At 45.0% G+C, this 26,423-nt stretch overlaps 1 protein-coding gene across 1 annotated transcript in view; it reads right to left on the reverse strand.

Annotated features, from left to right (window-relative positions):
- Positions 1–26,423, reverse strand: part of kif5c (kinesin family member 5C) — a 168,299-nt gene that overhangs the window by 20,565 nt on the left and 121,311 nt on the right. The window contains exons 16-23 of the mRNA XM_078229160.1: positions 20,961–21,149; positions 16,438–16,555; positions 15,254–15,330; positions 13,156–13,265; positions 6,492–6,593; positions 5,615–5,675; positions 4,776–4,847; positions 1,886–1,990 (exon numbers count right to left, since the gene is read on the reverse strand). Coding sequence (XP_078085286.1) covers positions 1,886–1,990; positions 4,776–4,847; positions 5,615–5,675; positions 6,492–6,593; positions 13,156–13,265; positions 15,254–15,330; positions 16,438–16,555; positions 20,961–21,149 — 834 coding nt within the window. The remainder of the gene's footprint in view (positions 1–1,885; positions 1,991–4,775; positions 4,848–5,614; positions 5,676–6,491; positions 6,594–13,155; positions 13,266–15,253; positions 15,331–16,437; positions 16,556–20,960; positions 21,150–26,423) is intronic.

Genomic DNA, 26,423 nt, shown 5'->3' on the forward strand with positions numbered 1-26,423 from the left:
GCACCAGTTCTGGTAAGATTAATGGATACCACTCCAACAACTGGACATGGCCCATCTCCCAAACTGATGCCAACATTGGTCAGGGAATTATACATTGTTCTTTTAACGCACCAAATTCCACTAGCACCATGTTGTCAACACTGAGGTTTAGTTGCTGGCAATATGGAGAGTCCACAGTTTCAAGAGGTTCACTTTAAAGGTTGCATTCATAGATAAAATGGAGTCCAAGGATAGGAACATAGAAACAGGAGCAGGCCAGTTAAGCCCTCAAGCCTATTCTGCTGCCATCCAATGAGATCAGGGCTGACACACGACCTAATTCAATATACAAACTCTATTTTCACAATCCATCTAAAAGAAAGAGTTCACAAATGATACCATCCATAGGGTCAGCCTCATACTAAGTTCCCTGCTTTCTGGGTCAGCTCAGTGAGAAGGGGCAGAACGCTGGACTTCACTTCATGCCAACGTTTCAGGATCTTTGAATGGTGGCTTGTAGGCAAACAAGGACACAGTTAGCGCAGGAACAGCGGGCACCGGGGATACATTAAACAGGGAGCAGAGACCCGAATTTTCCTATTGGAGGTCATTCCCCGCTCCCCCCACCCCCGAAGTCAGAAATCAGATGACAGAACAGTCGACATTTTTTACTTCACATCACGGTGAACGAATTCAGAGGGCACCAAATAATCGATCTATAGCAGGATAAAGCAAAGGGTCTAAACAAGCAAAGGCTTTGACAAAGGGTAATCTGGACTCGAAACGTTAGCTCTTTTCTCTCCTTGCAAATGCTGCCAGACCTGCTGAGATTTTCCAGCATTTTCTCTTTTGGTTTCAGATTCCAGCATCCGCGGTAATTTGCTTCGATTTTGATCAAACTAGAAAACGGCTTTGAGCTAAAGGTTCACTTCAAAAAGGCAGATATCTGACTGGAATCATCAATGTGGTTTCAACACGGGGAGGAATTGTGTATTGCAGTAAACAAAATTGATTGATAGATTTGAACACACAGAATCAGTGAGAAGTGGGGAAATAGGAAAAGGGAGGTCAGAAAGTAGAAAAAAAATGAACGACGGTGATGAAATTTCAATGTGAACTTTGCTACATAAAATATCAGCTTTGGGAGCGATCACAGAAACTGTTAAAAAGCGTTTGTAGCAAGGCTGAGGTCAAAACCTCACAGGGGGAATTCTCCTGTCCTGCCCAGGAGAATCATAGCGGGCTGGGGGTGGGGGTGGACAACGCAAAGGTCCATTGACCTCCAGCGGGATTCTCCGGTTTTGGGGCGAGCGCGGCCGGAGAATTCCACCCTTTAACTCCGTTGAAACAACATCTGTATCAGCGATTTTATGGTTGAGAGCTATGCCCACCCAAAGGAAATTAAATCGCAGACAATAGACAGAGAACGGGGTTTTCCAGCCCATCCCCCATGGTGGGTTTTCCAGCGGCGGAGGCAACTCACTATTGGCTGCCAGTGGGATCTTCCGGTCCCGCCGGTGCCTACGGAGTTTTGCGTGGCTCGCCATCCCATTGCCGGGGAACCTGCTGCGGGACGGGGGTGGTGAGGGGAAAGCAGAGAGGGTGAGGGGGAAGCAGGGAGGGTGAGGGGGAAGCAGAGAGGGTGAGGGGGAAGCAGGGAGGGCAAGGGGGAAGCAGGGAGGGCAAGGGGGAAGCAGGGTGGGATACTGGGGGAAGGGGAGAGTCATCTTCAGCGGGACCGGAAAATCCCACCATCAGAAAGGGCAGGAAAATCCTGCCCAGAGTTTGCTCGATCAGAAAGGGAATGGGATATTTGAAAAATTTGAAAATGGTGGGGGTGGTGAACGTCAAGATAACAAACTACTTCCAGACTTGAACCGGATTTTGACACAAGTCCTCTTCGTACCTGCTTGTGAACTTTTGTAAGCTGCTCCAGGTTGTTCTCAAGAAAGGATATCTTTTGTTTCTGTGCAGCACTCCCCCCTCCATCATCGGAGTCCAGTTCAGTGCTCTGAGGGTAGACAAAGCAAAATGACCAATCTGCAACCAATCTCAAAGCTTGTGACATGACAACAATCAATCAAAATGATGGTTTCATCCTGACAGATCTTAGCTGGTGGCGTTCATTTGGAAAGCCTGTGCTTGGGAATGAGATCAGCATTCTTACAGTAGATGAGATACATCCATTGAAACTTTTACTGCATGTTTGAGGTTGACCTTTCAGTACGAACTGCATTGAGAAATAGACTGCTATCAATCGTCAAGGTGAAACTCCCATTGTTTGGGAGTTTGGAGAGGTGCGGGGATATCAAGCGGGACACAGGAAATTAAAACTCAATGGCCAGAATTTTAGTGTCCCGCCCGCCATGGGAAGGACGGGGCGAGGGCGGACCATGAAAAGGTTCATTGACCTCGGACGGGATTTTACGGCCTTATAATCCCGCCCAATATTTTTGTTGAGGTGGTCAAAAAATACCTTTGAATGCATGGGTTTAAGTTAAAGAGCTTAATATACGGTCCTTCTACGGACCATCTACCTCGGTGTTTACCTCACTCATTTGACTGAAGTGAAGTTTAGAATGATGGGCAAAATAATACCCAGGCTGGAGGTGAGTTCCAAAGTGGGCGTTTGGGCAGGAGGGTGTGATGTGGAAATCCCATTGCCCCCCTATGGTTAAATCAGGGTAGGAAAGCTTGTCGGTGATCTTAAAACTGGCATGCCAAATGGAGTTCCTTAAGTGGGAAAATGCTGGCCAGTTAAAAGCCTCATTATGCCACCGCTGGCCCTCAGTTGGCTTGTCACCTTGTAGGGGAGGTCCCTCATTCAAAAGCACTCAAGGGACCTGGCATCAGGAGGGTGGAGGGAGACAATGTGAACCTTCCCCTCCCCTTTCTTTCAACCTCCCCTGCACCATTTCCCACTCGCCAGTGAGCGCCCCTCCCTCCAACCCCCACCTCACCTCCCTTTCTCCAGGGATGCCTGGAGAATGTCCAAGTGTATTGCAGTAAGAGGCCACCAATCCCAGCGCTGCTGCTGATAATGGATCGTTGCCTGCCTCTGATTGGCTGACAACTCTTGGGGGAGGGGTATTTCAATCCTACTGGGGGGCAGTGCAGAAATTACAACCCCTCCTCCTCCCAGGAGCTCCGGGGACTGAGGGATTCAATTCCACATGGCACCAGGAAACCTTACTTCCAGGTTAAAAGACCACTGGATGGCACAGTAGTTAGCCCTGCTGCCTCACAGTGCGAGGGACCCGGGTTCAATTTTTAAAATTCATTCGTGGGACGTAGGCTTCACTGGTTGGCCAGCATTTAAATACCCATCCCTAGTTGCCCTTGAACTGAGTGGCTTCCTAGGCCATTTCAGAGTTGAGAGGACAGGGCAGTTGAGAGTCAACCACATTGCTGTGGCTCTGGAGTCACATGTAGGCCAGACCAGGTAAGGACGGCCGATTTCCTTCCCTGAAGGACATTAGTGAACCAGATGGATTTTTCTGACAATCATAAAATCATAGACTCCTTACAGTGCAGAAGGAGGCCATTCAGCCCATTGAGTCTGCACCGACCACAATCCCACCCAAGCCCTATCCCCATAACCCCATGCATTTACCCAAGCTAGTCCCCCTAACACTAAGGGGCAATTTAACATGGCCAATCCACCTAACCTGCACATCTTTTGGACTGTGGGAGGAAACCGGAGCACCCAAAGGAAACCCACGCAGACACAGGGAAAATGTGCAAACTCCACACAGACAGTGACCCAAACCGGGAATCGAACCCGGGTCCCTGGCGCTGTGAGGCAGCAGTGCTAACCACTGTGCCACCAATCGACAATGGTTTCATGCTCATCAGTAAATTCTTAATTCCAGATTTTTTAAATTGAATTCAAATTTCCCCATCTGTCGTGGCGGGATTCAAAACCGGTTCCCTGGAACATTAGTTGAGTTTCTGGATTAATAATCTAGCGATAATACCACTAGGCCATCGCCTTCCCTAAATTCCGGCCTTGGGTGACTATATTTCCCTGTGCCTGCGTGGATTCCCTCCGGGTGCTCCGGTTTCCTCCCACAGATCACAGATGTGTAGGTTAGGTGGATTAACCATGGTAAATGCATGGGGTGGGGGGGGAGTTGGGGGCAGAGTTGGTCTGGGTAAGATGCTCTTTTGGAGAGTCAATGCAGACCCGATGATCCGAATGGCCTCTTTCTGTCAGAAATTTGTGACAAATAAGCGTATGAGTTGGCATATTCAACAGCTAATAATCAAAATGTAAGCTTTATAACATACTTGCTCGGGAGACCGGCAGTCACTTTAAGACATTAGTTCTGAATATTTCTTTCTTTGACCTGGTTTTTCTGCACCTCCCCAGCCGCGTGTTTTCCCGTGGCGGAGGCGGCTTGCCATTGGCTGCCGGCGGAATCTTCCAGTCCTGCCGAAGCCAATAGCTTTGCTTGCGGGCTGCACCATCGGGAACCCCCCCCCCAGAGTGGGTTGTGGGGCAGTGACCCTCGGAGGGACCGGAAGACTCCCATCGGTGGGAAAGGAAGGGTGGGAAAATCCCACCCTTTAGATAATTTCTCCTCCACGTACCTCACATGATACCTTGAACAGCATGAGTACAATCAGCTCAATTGTTTGGGTACCCGAACAGGTGCCGGAGTGTGGCGACTGGGGGATTTTCACAGTAACCTACCTGTGTCGCTAATAAACAAACTTAAACTTAAAAATGTGCCCGCAATGGACCATTAGTGACCGTGTTAAGAAACAACATTGAATTAGATAAACCAACTTACTTTCTTGACTCTGGTGGTGAGATCTTGAACAAAAAGTTTTCGCAGGTTGTGGAGAGTTTGAAGTTCTTTTGCCTTTTTAAAAGAATAATTGGTCACTGTTAGAAGGTGTGAGGAATACAGATTTGAAGAAAGTTTGTCTGGTTTTCCAAGCATTAATTTTAGATATGCAGAGGTCGATAACTAATCAGCACAAACCCCATCAACACTTTAAACAACTGGAAGTCAGACGATTTGATTTGGGTTTCGGGGGAGGTGGAGGGAGGAGGCGAAACAGTGTTTAATGCTGCCATATCCAAGAAAAACATCCATTTGTTTCAAAATAAAGTTGCTGATTATAATGTACAATGGAGCAAACAGCATTCGCGGAGCAGAACAGGATCTTGGTCTGTTATATGGAAAATGTATGCCTCCCCGCACCCCACCCCCCAACCTCTGCTACCCTGAAAAATTTAGAAGGTGAGGAAGTGTCTGCTATTTTTTGTTGGGAAAAGGTATTTCACCAATGAGAACATCCTCGCTCAAAGCACCCACTCTCCAGCCATTACACAAATTATAAACAAATTGCAATGTAGTTTAACTGCTCAAGATGGAGATATATTTAGACTTCTTTTAAAAATGTAACAGTGATTACACGACGGTATATGTTGAGAACTACGGATTCAATACTGGAAAAGTTGTGTGTGAGGAAGAGATTTACAGGCATTGCACTGGCATGGCACAGTCTTTGCTCTACAGGTAAGTGGCCCTAGAGTTTAATTAAGTTACATAATTGGGGAGGGAACTAGTTTGTTCTGAAGCAAGTCCATTAAAAGTCCAATAGGTTTCACAGTGAAACTTACAACTGTCTCCTCCAGCCCCTTGAGGTCCTGTTTTGCTTGCTCTCTTTTGTCATTAAGAAGTCTAAAAGCAGGACATAAAAGTTATTTGGAGTCAGATTTTATTTCAGATTGACAGCGTATTACGAAAATAATTTCATGCCTCTGTGTCGCACAATTTACCAAGTTAGAGGTAAACAGATCACATTACAAGAGAATGGTCTTCAAGTAACAACAAGCCGAACGTCATAATTAAAAAGGTTATTTAACCATCATGCTATTATAGTAAGCAGTCTGGTGAGGGTGTCACCGCTCAGCTACATGGCACCTCTGAGCAAAACAAGAACTCCAATACATAATGTAGACAACAGATGCAAGAATTTTTATTTGCAAAAAAAAATGTAGACACTCACATACCACCACTAGAACAGAAAAAGGAGCGAGAAGGTCAGAACTAGGATGTTTTGCCTGGACAAATATTGCTTATTGGTAGCAATGACCAAATAAATACTGTGCATCATCACATTGATAACCAAATTAGGAGTTCCTTTTGAAAAATTTCCCCTTCCAAAATACCGATAACAACCCAAGAAAGTCATAGAAGGTTCCCTGGGTACTGCCAGACAGGCACAAGGTGATGGTTGACATGGTAAACTCTCTCTCTTGCTTTCTTTCCCATTTCCACAGAAGTGGTCCCATTCAACCCAGTCACCCAGCCAGGATTGGGAAGCATGGAAGATTGATTGTGGATAATACTGAGTATCATTCGCAGATGCCAACAGAGCTGCCATACCAGCCTCCAGATTCCAAAGTGAAACCTGCAGCTTCATTACAAAGCGGTAATCATTAAATAACACGGTTCTCACAGCGCCAAGAGAGGTGATTTTAAGAATAAGCTTACACAAGTTTCTGGAGCTTGATACTTTTTTCATGCTCCTCCATTTTTAACTTGTCAAAGTCAGAATTCAATTTCTCCTGCTCCAGCACAAGCTTTTGGTTCCAACTGTTGAGTGGAAAGAAAAAAGCGAAAGGATTTTAGATTGTGAATTATTTGCATTAAAGTACACAAGTATTAATAGTGTCAATAAATAACAATCAACCCACGCTACATCACTATTCTTTAAAGATTAAAGTTTATTTATTGGTGTCGCAAGTCGGCTTACATTAACACTGCAATGAAGTTACTGTGAAAATCCCCTAGTCGCAACACTCCAGCGCCTGTTCGGGTACACTGAGGGAGAATTTAGCATGGCCAATGCACGTAGCCAGCACGTCTTTTGGACTGTGGGAGGAAACCAGAGCACCTGGAGGAAACCCATGCAACACAGGAGGTGATGGCCTAGTGTGATTATTGCTAGATTATTAATCCAAAAACTCTGTTAATGTTCTGGGGATCCAGGTTCGTATCCCGCCATGGCAGATGGAGGAATTTGAATTGAATAAAAAACTATCTGGAATTAAGAATCTACTGATGACCATGAAACCATTGTCGATTATCGGAAAAGCCCATCTGGTTCACTAATGTCCTTTAGGGAAGGAAATCTGCCGTCCTTACCCGGTCGGGCCTACATGCGACTCCAGAGCCACAGCAATGTGCTTGACTCTCAACTGCCCTTGGGCAAAACTAGGGATGGGCAGTAAATGCTGGCCAGCCAGCGACACCCATGTCCCATGAATGAATTTTAAAAAAGGGGAGAATGTGCAAACTCCGCACTGATTCCCAAGGCGGGAATCAAACCCGGGTCCCTGGCGCCATGAGTGAGTTACAGCTAACCACTGTAACTATCCTGTCAAAGTTCTGACATTAAACTGGACAATTCCAGCAACATCATGCCATTTGATTCTACATCCTATTTCTAACCAATTGGAATTTCCACCCCCCACCGACTGAATCAAAATCAAATCAACGCAATTTGTGTTTAAGCTGTTAAATATGGAGTAAAATATACACTAAATACAGACATGATAATTACTGTGTTTGGAGAAATACAGCAACTGTGCTCAGCAGTGCTTCATTTCCCAGCATTTAAGTGTATAATTTTTATTTTGCATAGGAACCATTGTCTTTCACAGTGCTGGTGAGTTCTTTATTTTGCATAAATCATTTGAAATTTGTGCTGTTATAATTTACAGAAGAACGTGATCATTTCGACTATTCAGATGTAAACACTAAACAAGTAAATACAGTTTCAAGTAAAAGAACTTTACGTTGTTCCAACCGCAACAATCTTATTGTCCTCAGTCATTTTAATATTGGAATAGACATTCTGTCATTGCTGTAACCACATGAATAAAAATCCCAGTGCTGGCCTTTCTATAATTAGAGTTTATCACAGTGCTTACAATTGGTCAAATACCCTGAACTGATAACTTTCGGGTGAGCCTCACTCCTGAGACTTGAGCAAGCTGTATAATCTTGCTTGGTGCAAGTGTTGCATTGTCAACCTTGCATCTCTGTACACAGTAAATATAGCTTTCTCCAGGTGGCCTGTCCGATATTTCTCCCTCAACCAATACGGGCAGCACGGTGGCACAGTAGTTAGCACTGCTGCCTCACAGCACCAGAAACCTGGGTTCAATTCTGGCCTTGAGTCACTGTGTGCAGTTTGCATGTTCTTCCTATGCCTGAGTGGATTTCCTCCAGGTGCTCCGGTTTCCTCACACAGTCCAAAGATATACAGGTTAAGTGCATTGGCCATGCTAAATTGTCTTTTAGTGGCCCACGATGTGTAGGATAGATGGATTAGCTATGATAAATGTGTGGGGTTACAAGGATAGGGCAGGGAAGAGGGACTGGCTAAAAAATACTGGGTCAGAGAGTCGGTGTGGACTCGATGGGCTGAATGGCCTCCTCTGCACTGTAGGGATTCTATGATTACGAATACAGATTATTGAATCATTCATCTCATTGCTACTTAGGGCTCCTTCCGGTACCCAAATTGGCCACCAACTATCTCTTCTGATTACAACAATGACTATACTTCAAAAGTGCATCATTGACTGTGAAATGCTTTGGGACACCCTAAGGCCCTGAACGGTGTTCTTTATCAGCAAGTTCTTTTTTAACTCTGCGTGTTGATAAACATTCTGCCATCTCATTCCCCAAAGACTATTTTCCAGCAGCAGCCACCAATGCTGCCATCAAAATTACGCTATCAAATAACAAGTTGCTTTCCTTGAGGAGGGTTCCGAAGAATTCTTTCATTTTGGACCAATGATGCCACATCTAGGTTTTGAGCAAGAGATGCATTGTGGGTCACCCCACATCATGTGGACTGCAGCGCTTCAAGAAGGTAGCTCACCACCACCTTCTCAAGGGCAACCAGGGATGGGCGCAATAAATGCTGGCCAGCCAGCAACGTGTATGTCCAACGAATGAATAAAAAATAAATTAAAAAGATGGGATGTGAAGAAGAACTTCTTTAAACAGCAAGTGCTGACAACGAGGAACTTGCTGCCTATGAAGGTGATGGGAATTGGGACGATGAATGGTGATTGGTGGGCATCTTAGATAATAAGCTGGCAGGGTGACAGAGATGGATCACGGGAATGATTGGGTTGCTCTACAGAGTCGACATGGTCTCGATTGTGTGACTGGCTTCCTTCTATGTTGGAAAGCATTCTAGGGTGGAATGTAATGGAGCCTCCTGGAGCAGACATGATGCCGGCTGGGAGTTCATTCGTTCATTGCAAGTGGTATCGCTGGCTGGGCCAGCATTTATTGCGCAATACTGAGGGCATTTTAAGAGTCAACCACATTGCTGTGGATCTGGAGTCACATGTTGGCCAGACCAGGTAAGAGTGGCAGGTTTCCTTCCCTAAAGGACATTAGCGAACAAGATCGGTTTTTACGACAATCAACAATGGTTTCATGGTCGTCATTAGACTTTTAATTCCAGATTTTTATTGAATTCAAATTTTATCTTCTGCTTTAGTGGGATTCGAACCCGGGTCCCCAGAGACTTACCCAGGGTTTCCAGTCCAGCAACGATACCACTACTCCACCACCTGGGAGAATTGAGTGGGAGTACTTGGATCAGATTTCCAGCCTTGGGAAAGATCTCCCAAATTAAGCTGGGAGCGGGAAGGGCCTGACATGGGAAACCCGGTCATCAACAGTCATCAGTTTGGTTTATCCCATGCCACGATTTCACCCTCCCAAACGGCAGACTCTCCCCCACCAAGCCCATGTGCTGGGGACCATTCCCAACAGCTGTGAGATTTGTTACATTTGCTAACGTCTTTAAAAGATGGAAAGCAGTGAACATGGATGATGCTGCTAAAGCTTTCTTCTCAAAAGACGTATAATGAATGTGAATTAGAAGACTGAAAACGGAAACCGAAAGGTAAAATTTGGACAGGTTGATTCAGAGTGATTTGGACAGGCGGAGTGTGTGGGCATCTGCTTGGCAGATGCAGTATAATGTGGATAAATGCGAGGTTATCCACTTTGGTAGTAATAATAGGAAGATAGATTATTATTTGAATTTGTGTAAATTGAGAGAGGTGGATACTCAATGAGACCTTAGAATCCTCGTGCATCAATCGCTGAAAATAAGGATGCAGGTAGAGCAGGCAGTAAAGAAGGCAAATGGTATGTTGACCTTCATAGCGAGAGGATTTGAGTATAGGGATAGGGTTGTTTTGTCGCAATTGTATAGGCCGCTGGTGAGGCCACATCTGGAGTATTGTGTGAGGAAGGGTGTTCTTGCTATAAAATTCTAACAGGATTAGACAGGGTAGATTCAGAATTAATGTTCCCAGTGGGGGGGGGGGGGGGGGGGGGGAGTCCAGAACTAGTGGTCATAGTTTGAGGATAAGGGGTAAACCTTTTAGAACTGAGGTGTGGAGAAATATCTTCACCCAAAGGTTAGTGAACAGAATGTAGTTGAGTTACCATAGAATGTAGTTCAGACCAAAACGTTATCTGATTTCAAGAAGAAATTAGATATAGCTCTTGGGGCTAAAGGGATCAAGGGATGTGGGAGGGTCAGGATATTGAATTCGATAATCAGCCATGATCAAGATGAATGGCAGAGCAGGCTCGAAGGGCCGAATGGCCTACTCCTGCTTCTAGTTTCTGTGTTTCTAAAATGTTCAGTATATGCTCAACCGAGGAACATTGTCAGTGTAGGCTGTAGGTCAGTGTAGGGTGGAAGTGAAGCAGGAATCATGCGGATATAGAATCTGACCAGGAAGTAATTGCAGAGAATTTCTTGCTGAGTCTTCAGAGCCTGGCTTTGCCAGAAATGTGGAGCACAGTGTCTCTCAGAGAGCTCTGCCACAGTGGTGTAGAGTTGGGGGGGAAAGACATGCCCCATTTTTACAGAACAGGCTGCCATATGATAAGTTTAAATGTCCAGTCTGAATGTTAGTGAGTGGGTGAAGCGTGAGTGAGTGGATGAGGCGTGACTGAGTGGGTGAACGTCAGTGAGTGGGTGAATGAATGAATGGGTAGGGAAGATAAGTGGGTAGGGCTTCATATGAGTAGGGTGATAGGTGGATGAGGTGGCAGGTGGGTTTGGGTTAGTCAGGTCACATTGGGGAGGGGAGTCAGGGGGCACAAGGGGAATAGTTTGCTGGTTTGGAGGTAGTCAAGTTGGGCTGAGGATAGTCATGGTATTAAGAAACATGCTTTGTTGGTAACGAAGGGGTGTTGAAGGACCACTGTGTTTCCACAAGGGGCATTTCTGTAGCTACCCAGGAGTTAGATTAGGTATTAAGCGTAGAAAGGTGAGGTCATGCATTTTGGTGGGAAGTCAAGGAATAAGATTGTGTACTGATTGGAAAGGGTGTGGTGAAATAGAGGCCTAGGGATAAAATATCCCATGAAATACATACAGTTAATGCCATATAAATATGGTGCCAAAACATGGTGATACTGTTGTGAAAGATAATGCTTAGGCCATATTCATAGTGTGCTCAATTTTAGGTACTCCATTACAAAAAGGGTATTTAAGCAATACAGAATCTACTGCATAGATTCACCAAAATAATATCTGGGATGAGAAACTATTGTTATGAACGGTGACTTTTATGATTGGAATTATTTCCAGTGCGACAGGGAAAGCTAAGAGGAAATGTAATCAGTTAAAATTAAGCAGCAATTTGACAGATTAAAACGGGAAAGATTATTTCCTGTGGTAAACAATTTAAAACAGTCACCATGAAAGAAAGAAAGCATTTATAAAAGGACCTTTGGCATTCTCAAGATATCCCAAGACAATTTAACTGCCAATGAATTCCTTTTGAAGTAACTGTTGGTGTGTAAGCGAATGGGGCAGCCATTGTGCAATGAACAAGATTCCTCAAGCATCTAGAATCATAGAATCACACAATCCCTACAGTGCAGAAGGAGGTCATTCGGCCCATCGAGTCTGCACCGATCACAATCCCACCCAGACCCTATCACCGTAACTCCAGGTATTTATCCTGCTAATCTCTCTAACACTAAGGGACAATTTAGCATAGCCAATCAACCAAACCCGCACATCTTTGGAGTAAGGTAAAATCTTAGATAAACTAAACGGATAACCTAGGGGATTTTCACAGTAACTTCATTGCAGTGTTTATGTAAGCCTACTCGTGGCACTAATAAATAAACTTTTAAAAAAACTTTAGTTTGGGATAAGCGCTAGGCTGGGAAAGTTACAGCCATAGGAATTATAAATAGCCTTTTCCCATAGAATCCCTACAGTGCAGAAGTGGCCATTCAGCCCATTAAGTCTGCACCAACCCTCTGATAGTGTAACCTTATCCAGGCCCTCTCCCCCTCCCTATCCCCATAACTCCACACATTTTCCGTGGCTATTCCACCTAATCTACACATTTTAGTACACTAAGGGGCAATTTAACATGGCCAATCCACCCAGCCTGCACATTTTTGGACTGTGGGAGGAAACCGGAACACCTGGAGGAAACCCATGCAGATATGGAGAGAATGTGCAAACTCCACATAGACTGTCACCCAAGGCTGGAGTTGAACCTCGGTCTCTGGTGCTGTGAGGCAGCAGTGCTAACCACTGCACCACCACGCCGCTCATTGTTAATTTCCCTTAAATTCATTAACCTTCTTACTTAGTCAAGTTACTTCAATTCAACACCAGTCACTTCCATGAACAGAATAAAGGAGTTAGCTTAGACAGGTGTGTGGGGACGCCGGGGTTACATAGAACATAGAACATTACAGCGCAGTACAGGCCCTTCGGCCCTCGATGTTGCACTGACCAGTGAAACCAATCTAAAGCCCATCTAACCTACACTATTCCAATATCATCCATATGTTTATCCAATGACCATTTAAATGCCCTTTGTTCTCACTAGAACAGAAAAGGCTAAGAAATTTTACTGTCTTTACTGCATGTGTATTTTAACATGGCGGTCAGAACCTTACCACCGTTCATGCCAGCAGGATTTTCCCAGCCTGTCGCAGTGGACAGAGATATGGCTGGCCATCAAATTCTCCGACTTCGCTGCAGTGCGAGCGTGGCGTGAACAGCAGTTAAGATCGCACCCGATAGATTCCTTTATTAGCACATTACATTTTGAAGATGTGAAATACTTACTCCCTTAGTTCATCAATGATTTTTTGTTTCTCATCAATTTCATCCCTCAGTCGAGCCAGCTGTTTCTGGTGGGCTTCCCGATGATTCTCCATTTGCTCTTCCAGCGTTTTCTAGGTGAAGACACCAAATGAGTTAAGAGATATTGAATTCCTGCTGCCTTCTCCACACTTAAACACAATGACCTCTTAGATGCTATTGGTTTGGCCAATTTACTTCGAATTTTTGATTTGATTTAATTCATTATTGTCACATGTATTGTTTGTAATACAGTGAAAAGTATTGTTTCTTTTGCACTATACAGACAAAGCATTCCGTTCATTGAGAAGGAAAGGAGGGAGTGCAGTATGTAGTGTTACAGTCATAGTTAGGATGTAGAGAAAGATCAACCTAATGCGAGGTCGGTCTCAAAAGTCTGATGGCAGCAGGGAAGAAGCTGGTCTTGAGTCGGTTGGTACGAGACCTTCGACTTTTGTATCTTATTCCTGACGGAGGAATGTGGAAGAGAGAATATCCGGGGTGTGTGTCCACTTCTTGATCATTTTCCATGCAGAGAATTTCCATCTCAGATCCGACCAGTGATGCTTCCAGTTTTGGTGATCATGATGGAGTTTTCAATCATCAGCCTTTGTCAAATATGCTCATTCCTCAACAGAAGATTCCCTATCCTCATTTCAGTCTTCAGGAGAATGTTTGCCAAATCTTTTTGTTAGCAAACACAATGCAAAGGTGTGCTTCGTGGCAAATATCATTGGATCACTTACTTATGTGTTAAGGTGGTATGAAAATGTTTTATTTATCAAACCCCCTTTTCCAAAAATATTTACATGGAACAGTTCCTTTCTCATCAGATCAAGAATCCCATTTGTTTGGGAGCAGCCAAACTCGGTTGAAACAATGCAAGCCGTTGTAACCTGCTTTGTGCTCTGTAGCTAATTTGTCATTTTAGTATCAATATTATAAGTCAAAGCAAAGGCCTGATTAAAATTTAAAACAGAACATTTGAGAGCAGCATTCAAAGCACCAGGTGGAATTACACATAGCAAGACAGGCAAATTAGACTGAGTCAAACTCTGAAGTCAAACATACCGGGAAATCATTTCACCATAGTCTTCAATTTGTGGGATATTTAAGTAAGAAATTATCTTATAACTCATCCTTTAATACGCAGATTGGGCTCCACTAACACCATCAGGCTGCAGCCAATTACTTTAATCTCGGTACGAGGCCAACAAAGGCTTCCCTGCAAGGTCAAATCAGGCAGGAACTGGGCCCAGTGCCAGGAGACGCCGGGCCGGGGTGAGTTTCTCACTTGTTCTGGAGTGCTCTTCATGAGATACTTTGAGCCTTCCTTGCCCTGGCCTTCCCTCTCCAATTTTCCACCTCCCTCTCCAAGAGGATTCCCTGCATCAGGAGAACCTGCCTGGAATTGTTTCCCCTGAATCCGTGGCAACCGTCTCCTACTGAACCATAGAACTATAGAATCCCGACAGTGTAGAAGGAGGCCATTTGGCCCATCGAGCCTGCACCGACAACAATCCCATCCAGGCCTAATCCCCATAACCCCACATATTTACCCTGCTAATCCCCCTGACACTAATGGGCAACTTTGCCACGGCCAATCCACCTAACCTGCACATCTTTGCAGTGTGGGAGCAAACCAGAGCACCCGGAGAAAACCCACGCAGGCACACGGATTAAACACAGTCCCCCTGGAGTACGTGAGCCAGCACGTGTTGGCCAATAGTGCAGTTTATTCCCAGCCTACCTGGTAAAACAGAACGTGCTGAAAGAGCCTCATGTTATCATTATAGTTTTCTAAGGATGGGGAAGAGGTATTAGGATTGGGAAGTTGGCTTAGAGAGAATGCAAGGCAGGATATAAAAATATTAACAGCTGGGTTACAAGGTGAAAATGAACCATCTTGGCCAAGCATCAGGTTCTCCTGGCAATTAATATTCCAGTCATTAATAACTCTGCACTGGAGAGAACTGCAAAGAAGCCCACACAAATCAAATGTCCTTTTTCTACCCAGCTATCTAATTTCAGAACAGATGAGTCACAAAGCATGTTCATCAATGCAGTTCATCCATGTCACTACCTTCATTTCATTGGCATCTTGAAGCATGGTCTGATGTTCCTTTTCTTTGTCCTGGAAGGTCACTTTATGCATCTTTTCTATTAAGCAATATCAACAGAGAGTCAGCCACAAGTGCACATTAGTAATCTCCAAACACTACATGCTATACATTTTAAAATTCAGAACCAGACACAGGGAAAAGGCTGGGAATACTCAGCATGTCCAGCAGCGTCTGTGGAGAGAGGGAGAGAGAGAGACAAGGGTCCACCTGACTCTTCTTCAGAATTCAACTTGAAACATTGGCCGGAATTTTACCAGCACACCCGCCCCGATTCCGGGGGCGGGCGAGGCTCGGAGAATGGCATTCTCCTTTGGCCTCGGGCGGGATTGTATGAACCTCGGGCGGACGTGCCGGTAAAATTCCGCCTGTTAACTCTGTTTCTCTCTCCACTGATGCTAACAGACCTGCTGACCTTTCCAGCATTTTGCTGTTTTTATTTCAGGTTTGCAGCATCTGCAGTATTTTATTATTGAATTCAGTTGGAACAAATGCAAGCTTTCACCTTCCACCTGAGTCCCTGAGGCTTGATATAGAGAAAAATGATAATAGAGCAAGCGCTGGTTTATCTTGCTGAATATGTGTAGCCACCAAACCATTCGAAAAATGACACAATGTCAATGTACACAATGGATCAGTGCAAATGAGTTCACTTCATGAGGAACGTGTGACGTATTTGCATATCAGAGTAACAGAAGAGTCATCTGGGATATCGACTACTAACTATACAGACCAGTTAAAAACAACTTCTCTTGTACTCCCATAATAATAATTTTGTCTGCAAAGTTAAATAATTGCTCGTTACTTTCCTCTTCTCATGTAACACAAGTATTTCTTTTCTCTGCAAAAAAATTGTCAGCCTCCAGCCCCTTTCAGTTGCCGGAATTTTACCGGGCGGGCGAGGCTCGCAGAACGACATTCTCCGTTGGCCTCGGGCGGGCGAGGTGGTAAAATTCCGGCCAGTAAAGTCGGTATCTTTGAAAGAATCCAATTTAAAAAAAAATAAACAGAGGTAAACGGCGGGATGTAAAGTACTCAGTCAAAATAAAAGGCGCAGCATCCTAAATTAATGATCCAGTGGACAGAGGCATCTGGATTAAATCAGCTTCAAGCCAGGGCATACCTTGGGCACGGAGTCAGGGCATACCTTGGGCACGGAGTTTAGCTATCTCTTCGTCAAGCGCATCGTGAGACTCCTCCAGCTGCCTTCTCTTCTGCTCCACGTTCTGCATGTAATCCGTCAGCGATTTTATCTTGGCTTCATGCTTTCATGAGATTAACAGCACAAAGAGAGGATGTAGAGGCGTGAATTACACAAACCACCAGTGTGCTGGGAACCATTTAGTAACAGTCTGAATCTAAATATAAGCTAACACTTTAAATCTGGATCTCGGACAAAGCTCAGTGTCAGGCGCATTGTCTTCTTTGTGCAACGAGACCGTTCCCTTCCTGCTTACATTGCAGATATCAACACACTCACTCCCATGTTACAGCTTTACAAATAACTGTAAGGTGCAGACATGATGTACATAGCTAATTTCAAGTACCTCCAACACAATGGCAGAACCACTGAAGTTTAATCATTCACCAGTAACTCAGTGGATTGCAGGTTAATACATGGACAATTACGCTTCTGTTAAACTCCACAATCATGGCTTCCCTTTTTATTATTGGGAAACCATCTTTTTCACCCAAGTCATTTACTCCCAATGGTACAATGGCAGTCATCTTCTCAAGCAGACAATCTACTGAGCACGGGGAGTGTCAAACCACATTGCACACTGGTGGGACGGAGTGACCATCCACACCATTACATTCTTAATTTGAGCTGTATCACCAAGGGAAGGCACTAAGTCATAGCCAGGCGTCAGTGCAGAGGTGGGGGACAGCAGAGGGGTGGAGGGCGAGCAGTGAAGGGCAAATTGGGAAACCAGTGGCAGGGAGATGGGGGGGATGGGGGGACGGGGGGGTGTTTGTTATTTGCATGATCATGAATTATTTGCAATTATTAACAGATCTCCAAATTGCTAAAACAAAAGCTCTTGAGGCACTGTATCACAAACCTCCAGACTTAGTAAGGACGTTTGTACCTTTAAGGCATTTTACTGATGATCAGACAAAGCCCGACTCTCAAAATGCTGCCCACTTATCCTCCATTTACCTAGTTCCTGCATGGAATCTAGTGAACATCTGCAAACCCTGTCACAAGTTATTACATATCAAGGCTGCCACTTGACGCATTCTCATTGTGGGTAGTGGGGGAAGGGGAATGAGTGGGGCGGCACGGTGGCACAGTGGTTAGCACTGCTGCCTTACAGCGCCATGGGACCCGGGTTCAATTCTGGCCTTGGGTCACTGTCCGTGTGGAGTTTGCATGTTCTCCCTGTGTCTGCGTGGGTTTCCTCCGGGTGCTCTGGTTTCCTCCCACAGTCCAAAAATGTGCAGGTTGGGTTGATAGACCATGCTAAATTGGCCCTTAGTATCAAGGGGATTAGCAGGGTAAATATGTGGGGTTAAGGCCCGAGTGGGTTTGTGTCAGTGCGTACTCAGGCTGAATGGCCTCCTGCACTGTAAGGATTCTATGAGTGGTGGGGGCAAGAGGCAAATATGGCCGGGCAGGGGAAAGGGAGAGGGAAAGGGGAGGAGCAAATAGTTTGGTTGGGGGAGGGCAATGGTAGTGAGGGAGGGGATGAAACGATGGGGAGAGATGAAGTCCTGGAAGTGGGGTGGGGGTGGAAGAGGGGGAGGGTAGGGGGATGGAGTGGAGGAAAGGTAAAGAGTGGGGATGGGAGGAAAAGGGAGTTGGAGCTCGGGACTGAGTGGGGAGAGGCAAAAAGTGATGGTGGGGGGTCAAGAGTGACAGGATAGGGGATAGAGGGAAGGAGAGAGAGTGCTTTGATCACTGCAGAAGCTGGTGACAGTTGAGCCCTTCATAAATATATTCAGTACAGGAAATGGATGTAAGAATAATCATGACTATTTAAGTTGTATTCACCACATTTAGTTTGAAAAGGCAACTGCAATTCTAATTAAAATTTCAATGCAAAAGGCTCCATTTATCTTGCATTACATGACAGGCATTCGTCCATTATGATGCATGATTAGTGAAGACAAAAAAACATGCACACACACACACACAAACATCATTTGCTTTGAGCGCACCAACATTTGCATTTAATGAGGCCTAATTTTGCAGTCACCAATTGCTAAAGCCTGACTATAAGGATTCACACAGATTGAAGTTCCGTCTGAACAGCGCAGGAATAAATTTCAAATATTTGACCACTGTGGGAGTTAAACAAGCATCATTGTGTGAAATGTCACATCAAAGTCCCAACAGGCACTCAGAAAAAAACATCAATCCATCCAATGTACGCAGTGGGGCAGCACGTGTGGTACCCACCAGGGTAGAGAGGAAGGAATGTCAAATGACTAACTCAGCGACGACTCCTCAGTGTCACAACATACTGCACCACAGAGTGGTAGATTGCAGCTCCAGTAATTTACTCAGCTAGCTCCTGGACCCAAGTGATCTGCTTTGGTGTGACAGCTGGAAGGGACCAGCAGATGTTTACCAGAGCAAGAAGGAGCAGGCACCCCCTCCCAATCTCAAGCACATTTTAACAATCCTCCAAGCAAAATTGTCAAGGGGAAGATCAGCATAGTGCACACAATAGCTGTCCGCAGCTGGTGAGAACAAGTTTGCAAAGAAAAACTTTCTAAATCCCATTGTAAAGAAGCATTTCACGCCACATTTAAACGCCGGGGCCCCAAATGTTCTGAACTTTTCTAAACTTTATTGAATGGAAAGCTCCTGCAGGTTGTTCGGAAGCAAATGAAAATCGGTTGAAGGAAAATGATCGCGATGTCTTGTGGACTGTCTGCAGTTTGAACAACCTGAGCTCAGTCACGCTGACTACACTTCAGAAGTAGCTCATCGTCTGTGGGCCACTTCCGGTGGGTATGAGAAGCATTTTGTAAATGAAATTCTTCCTTTCCACAGAAATGCCAGTGCTCAGTAAAACACAGTTACTGTACTACTCACAGCAGATAGTCTTGGGTATAGAGGGATGTGGGCCAAACGCAGGCAATTGGAATGAGCTTAATGGTAAAAACTGGGCGGCATGGACAAGTTGGGCCAAAGGGCCTGTTTGCTGTAAACCTCTATGACTCTATAGTAATAATAAAATTTATCATTACTAAGAGGTAGTTTTTGGAAAATCACTTGCATCTGTCACACATATTATTCCCCTTAAGTGTAACAAACTGTTGATTATTAATCAATATTTTTTACCTATCATGTTGATAAGACAGGAGACAGGTATGTTTTGCATAATTGATTAAACAACATATCACTCGTGGCACCTACCCAAATATTATCACAAAAATCAATAAAAAACTTTGAGATAGAAATAATTCTAGGCCATAAAGCCTGGGTTACACTGGATAAAAGCCTGGGTTACAACCTATCTTGTATTTAGGTGATTGAAAATGGTGGTCATTTCTTTTTTTATAATAAAACCCCCTTGCCTCAGGATGAATTGTTGGAACATTTGACCTTATCAGGTTAAAACAATATTGGCACGGTGGGACAATGGTTAGAACTGCTGCCTCATGGCAGTTTGGAGTATTGTGAGCAGTTTTGGGCCCCATCTCTAAGGAAGGATGTGCTGGCCATGGAAAGAGTCCAGAGGAGTTTCACAAGAATGATCCCTGGAATGAAGAGCTTATTGTATGAGGAACGGTTGAGACTCTGGGTCTGTACTCGTTGGAGTTTAGAAGGATGAGGGGGCATCTTATTGAAACTTACAGGATACTGCGAGGCCTGGATAGAATGGATGTGGAGAGGATGTTTCCACTCGTAGGAAAGACTAGAACCAGAGGGCACAACCTCAGACTCAAGGGACAATCCTTTAAAACAGAGATGAGGAGGAATTTCTTCAGCCAGAGAGTGGTGAATCTGTGGAATGCTGCCGCAGAAGGCTGTGGAGGCCAGGTCATTGAGTGTCTTTAAGACAGAGATAGATAGGTTCTTGATTAATAAGGGGATCAGGGGTTGTAGGGAAAAGGCAGGAGAATGGGGATGAGAAAAATATCAGCCATGATTGAATGGCAGAGCAGACTCGATGGGCCGAGTGGCCTAATTTTGCTCCGATGTCTTAGGGTCTTATGGCGCCAGGGACCTGGGTTCAATGCCGGCCTCGGTGACTGCCTGTGTGGAGTCTGCACATTCTCCCATGTCTGCATGGGTTTCCTCCAGGTACTTCGGTTTCCTCCCACTGTCCAAAAGATTAGGTGGATTGGCCATGTTAAATTGCCCCTCAGTGTCAGGGGGATTAGCAGAGTAAATATGTGGGGTTAAAGGGATAGGACTGGATGGGATTGTTGTCGGTGCAGACTCGATGGGCCAAATGACCTCCTTCTGGACTGTAGGGATTCTGTGATCACATTCCCCCTGTATCAGGCGGATGATCTGATCTCTTCCATTTTATACTTCTACTGACGTAATGTTCATAATGTTCAACATATTTAAAATGTACACTGCGTGGCCGCCTTCTATCTTCATTAATCATCAAATCAAGCTGCCTATTTTGCCCTGATTTCTATCCTGAACCACCAGAAGACTTAGAAACAAATCCAATATGTGCCGGAAGCTTCCGTTTCTCCTACCTGAGACACCAAGAGCTGGCAGGCTGCTAGTTCCCGCTCATTCTCATTCATTTTTTTATTGCAGTCCAGCTGGGTGCTCTCCAGCTGTTTGGCACGTTTCACCAGAGTCTTGACCTCAGACTTCATTTTGCTAACGTACAGACGAGCAACCGTGAACTCTTCCTCCAGCACTCCGTTCATCTCTGCCATCTGGAAGAGAGAGATCATGGTAAGATTGCAAAACATTAAGAAAAAATGTGACAATGGTTGGAATCTTCCTGTACTCTCGAATCTTGAATCAATGGGCTAGGGAAATGATTCCACTCTTTTGCCTGAGTTAGCCAACTTGCTGATCATTTTGTAATAGGAAACATCACAACTGGAATGTAATCTAAGTTTCATTGTAGGACAGTGCACTATTTGGCATTGTACTGAGTCCAACAACCCAGAAGGTCTTGGCTGCAGTCTCTGGCCTCTGCTGAGTTAGCACATCTCAACCAAGGCCACTGGGTGGTACAATAGCCACCATATCCCTAAACCACAACTTGTGGAAAGGGAGGGGAGAGGGGGAAAGTAAAGAGGGGGCAGAGGGGTGGAAGAGAAAAAGAAAAAAAAAAGGAGAAAAGATAAAAAGGGTCAGGTGGAGAAGTAGCAAAGAGAAGAGGAAAGCAGAAGATAAAGGGAATAGTAAGCAAGGGTACCCGTCCAGGGTTTGTTCTGCTGCCTAGAATAGGGTCAGGCACAATGGTTAGCACTGCTGCCTCACAGCGCCAGGGACCTGGGTTTGATTCCCAGCTTGGGTCACTGTCTGTGCAGAGTTTGCACGTTCTCCCCCCAACTAGGGGATTTTTACAGTAACTTCATTGCAGTGTTAATGTAAGCCTACTTGTGACTAAATGGTGGCACAATGGTTAGCACTGTTGCCTCACAGCGCCAGGGACTTGGGTTCAATTTCTGGCTTGGGTCACTGTCTGCGTTCTCCCCATGTCTGCGTGGGTCTCCTCTGGGGCTCCGGTTTCCTCCCACAGTCCGAAAGACGTGCTGGTTAGGTGCATTGGCCATGCTAAATTCTCCCTCCATGTACCCGAACAGGTGCCAGAGTGTGGCGACAGGGGATTTTCACAGTAACTTCATTGCAGTGTTAATGTAAACCTATTTGTGATGCTAATAAATAAATAAAACAAAGGAATGGATGCAGTGGCAATGGATTTACCTGGCAAGATCCACTGACCAACATCACAAAGGGGAAAAAATGGGTGTTCAGTTTTGCTACTGAGACTGCTTATCCTGTGGAAAGTTACCATGGCACAAGCGAACATTCTCATACAGGAGTCAGAGGAAACTGAATTATTTAAAAGTGCATTGACTTGATTTAACTTCCAGAGATAGGTTGCGTGAAAGTATTTTTTTATAAAGACTTCATGCAATCTTCATGCAATCCTTCCTTCCAAACATTATGCACCATTTTTCTATTTACACAAGTCATTTATATGGTGTTTTGCTCACTTGGCGGATTCGCAAAGATGCAATATTACAATGAAGCACCTCATCTCAAGTATGAGAGAAGATCTTGGGAGAGCTCAAACTGTAACTGATAATCTATTGCTTTGTCAGCTTTCATTACGGAACCAGATAGACATGTGGACAGTTTAAGTAAAAAGGTTGCTGATTAATCTTTACATAAAAATTACTATCTGAACGTTAAATACCTGAAGCAGCCTGAGAAATGATCAGAACAGATGGTTTGCCTTCTCCTCCGACTGTGTCAGGAGAGCCATATCATTTGATAATCGGCACGGAGCTGAATAAATTATGTAATGATCATTAGCATATGATTAGCGGGCCCGGGACTGAAGTCTCTGGGCCCGCTAGCCTCTGCCCCCCACCCCACCCTCCCTCCCCCCATCAACAGGGTTTACAATAGCTCCCAACTAGCAGGGAGCTGGCGGCCCAACCCTGCTGGAGTACAGGGAGGCCATGGAGGCCCTCCAGGAGGTTGGGTGTAAAGGGGGTGCCCCAGGGGCAGTGTCAGCTTGGCAGTGCCAGCCCAGCCCCCTGCACTGCCCAAGGGCAAAGTGCCAATGCCCAGGGGGCACTGCCCGATGCTTGTTGGGCAGTGCCAAGGGGGTTGGGCTAGGGGGAGGCGGGGCCTCGAGGGAGAGATCGGTGGGGGTGAGGGGGGTCCTGTTGCCACTCTGCACTCGGCGGTGACAGAGGGAGGGAGGCCAGCGATTGGGGCTGTCCATCCAGCGGGGGGGGGGGGGGGGGGGTTGGTTGGGCTGCGGGGACCGTCGGGAGCCCAGTGAATGGGTGTTGGGGAGGTCGCGGGGCTGGCCAGCGATCGAGCTGGCCAGCAATCGGGAGGCCGGCAAAGTGGGGCTCCTGCGTATATGCCAATCTCTGCCATGACAGATCGGTGTTTACGCAGTGGCCCGCTCAGCACTATGCTGCCGGCTTCTCCAGCGGGAATAGGCCCTGCCTCCAGCTTTTTAATGAGATTGACATTAGTGCACTCTGCAGTGCACAGAGTGTGGGAGATTCATTTTGAAAATCCCGCTGATCTTTTCAGCGGGATTTACTCCAGTTTTTATGTGAATTTGGCACTTCAAATTTTTTTGGGAGAATCCCAGCCCATAACTTTAAGTGTGTCATAAAGGGAAGAGTCATTTAAAAAAAAAAATCACTGCCAATTCTCAGTTCAACAAATGTGTGGGATTTAGCAGAATGCTTCTGTTGCAGAAGATTAAGAAATGAAGCAGCTTCTGTTCTCCGCTAGCAACGCAAGAGACATTCCACTGGACTGGGCAAACTGGTCCACGTATGTGGAAGATTTACCGTGCGCAGTCAGGAGAAAAATGCAACAGGAACCTCAAACACAAGTCTTGTCCACATGCAACCAGCAGAGGGAACAAGAAGCTGCATTTATTCAATGAGAGCTTCAAATGGCGTTTAATCTGGAAATGGTCACGAACATTCAGCTGGTTCTCTCTGTTTTGCAGCACTACTTGCAATACAGCAAAGATGTGATCAATGATAATTTCACTCCATTTATAGAATAATGTAACACAAGTTAACTCCTTTGAAAGCCAAATGTTCCCTCTCATTTGGATCAATGAAAATCAATTTCTACTAAGTGGAGAGGAAAAGCAACCATCTATTAAACGTATGCTTAACTGCAGGCATCCAGAAATAGAGCAATCTGATTTTGTCATGCTAATTTTATTTTATTTATTTTTTATTATTGTCTCAAGTAGGCTTACATCAATGCTGCAATGAAGTTACTGTAAAAATCCCTTAGTCGCCACACTCCGGCATCTGTTCGGGGACACTGAGGGAGAATTTAGCATGGCCAATGCACCTAACCAGCACATCTTTCGGACTGTGGGAGGAAACCGGAGCACCTGGAGGAAGCCCACACAGACACGGGGAGAATGTGCAGACTCCACACAGTGACCCAAGCCGGGAATTGAACCCGGGTCCCTGGCACTGTGAGGCAGCAGTGCTAACCACTGTGCCACCGTGCTGCCCAATTTTAGCTCTAATGATCCTAGAAATTGAGAGAGAAGTGCCTCGGTTCATGGTGAGGACCATCAATATTAAAAGATGCAATTATTTTCCCATATTGAACTTCCAAAATCAGTCACAAAACCCTCCCTAAGTGTAGCATGGTGAGACGCAGAGCAATGTCACTCCGATTGTCAAAACATCTCAAGGTCAACCTGAACAAACTGCCCCTTCTGCATGGGTATCAAAACTATGCCTCTAGAGACATCTGCAGGTGCCCAGTCTTGACCAACCCTCGATGCCAAGCCCTCTGTGCTTCCATTTATTGTATTTCCAATTTTGTAGGCCTGGAGGTTTGGAAAGCTCTCTACTTGTTTTAACTTCTAGAGATAGGTTTTTATGAAGACTTAGCCTAGATCTTCCTGTATTTCTTCTTTCTAGGTAGGGTGGCACGGTGGTACAGTAGTTAGCACTGCTACCTCACAGCGCCAGGGACCCAGGTTTGATTCCCAGCTTGGGTCACTATCTGTATAGAGTCTGCACATTCTCCCCGTGTCTTCGTGGGTTTCCTCCGGGAGCTCCAGTTTCTTCCCACAGTCCAAAAGACTGTGCCGGTTAGGTACATTGACCATGCTAAATCCTCCCTCCGTACCTGAACAGGTGCTGGAGTGTGACGACTAGAGGATTTTCACAGTAACTTCATTGCAGTGTTAATGCAAGCTTACTTGTGGTACTAATAAATATAAAACTTCCAACTATGCACCATTTTTCTATTTACACAAGTTTTTTAGACAGTACTGTACTAAGTCCAGAACATTGATCTGACCAGTTGCAATATTTAATTAAGCACTACTCTCAAATATGAAAAGAAAGGTTTTAGAAATTGCACAGATCAGTTCAAACTAACTCTGATAAATTTATAAATCAGAACACCAAAAAATGTAATATAAGGGATTAACCGAATGGCAACATGGATTGAAAGAAAGAAGAGATTTGTATTTTTTTAACATCTTTCATGGCCACTAGACACCACAAAGAGTTTTACAGCCAATGATGCACTCTTTGATGTGTAGTCACTCTGGGGATGTCGAAAACTCTGGCAAATTTACACACAATAAACTCCCACACACAGCAATGTGATAATGGCCAGATCATCTATTTCGTTTGTGGCATAACACTAGCCAGAACATGGAGATAACCCCCCTGCTTCTCCTCTAGATAATTCCATGGGCTCTTCCATGCCCATTTGAGAGAGCAGACAGGACCTCAGTTCAACATCTCATCCAAAAGATGGCTAAGTGTATCACCTGGACAAATTGCCCATTTCTAATAACTACCCATATCCACTAAGAACTAGATTGTCATTTTACATAGGATCCTCGCAAGACGAGACCCTCATGTGAGGGTTACTTTGAAACCCTGTTCCCAGAAGTGAAAAGAAGAATCTACCAATCACTACACCGCCTATTTCCCTAACATTGACAACTTGTTTTCATGACGCAAAAATAGATGGGAAGGCAAGTGGTGACGATGATGCAAATAGTCTACAGAGGGATATGGACAGTTAAGTGGGTGGGCAAAAACTTGGCAAATGGAATATAAGGTCAGAAAATGTGAAGTTATGCATTTTGATGGGAAGAATAAAGGAGCTGAATATTATTTAAATGGAGAAAGGCTGCAGAAAGCTCAGAGGGATTTGTGGCTCATGCATGAATTACAAAAAGCTAGCATGCAAGCTCAACAAGTAATAGGGAAGGCAAATGCTATGTTAACCTTTATTTCAAAGGGAATGGTGTATAAATGTAGGGAATTCTTCCTAAAACTATACAAGTCACTAGTAAGACCACACCTGGAATACTATGAACCGTTTTGGTCTCCTTATCTAAGAAAATATACACTGGCATTGGAGGCAGTCCAGAGAAGGATCACTGGTTTGATCCCAGATATGGAGGAAGATCCCACACTCAGGCGGGACTGGAA

The sequence above is a fragment of the Mustelus asterias genome, chromosome 14 (assembly GCF_964213995.1).
Source record: "Mustelus asterias chromosome 14, sMusAst1.hap1.1, whole genome shotgun sequence".
Lineage (NCBI taxonomy): Eukaryota > Metazoa > Chordata > Chondrichthyes > Carcharhiniformes > Triakidae > Mustelus > Mustelus asterias.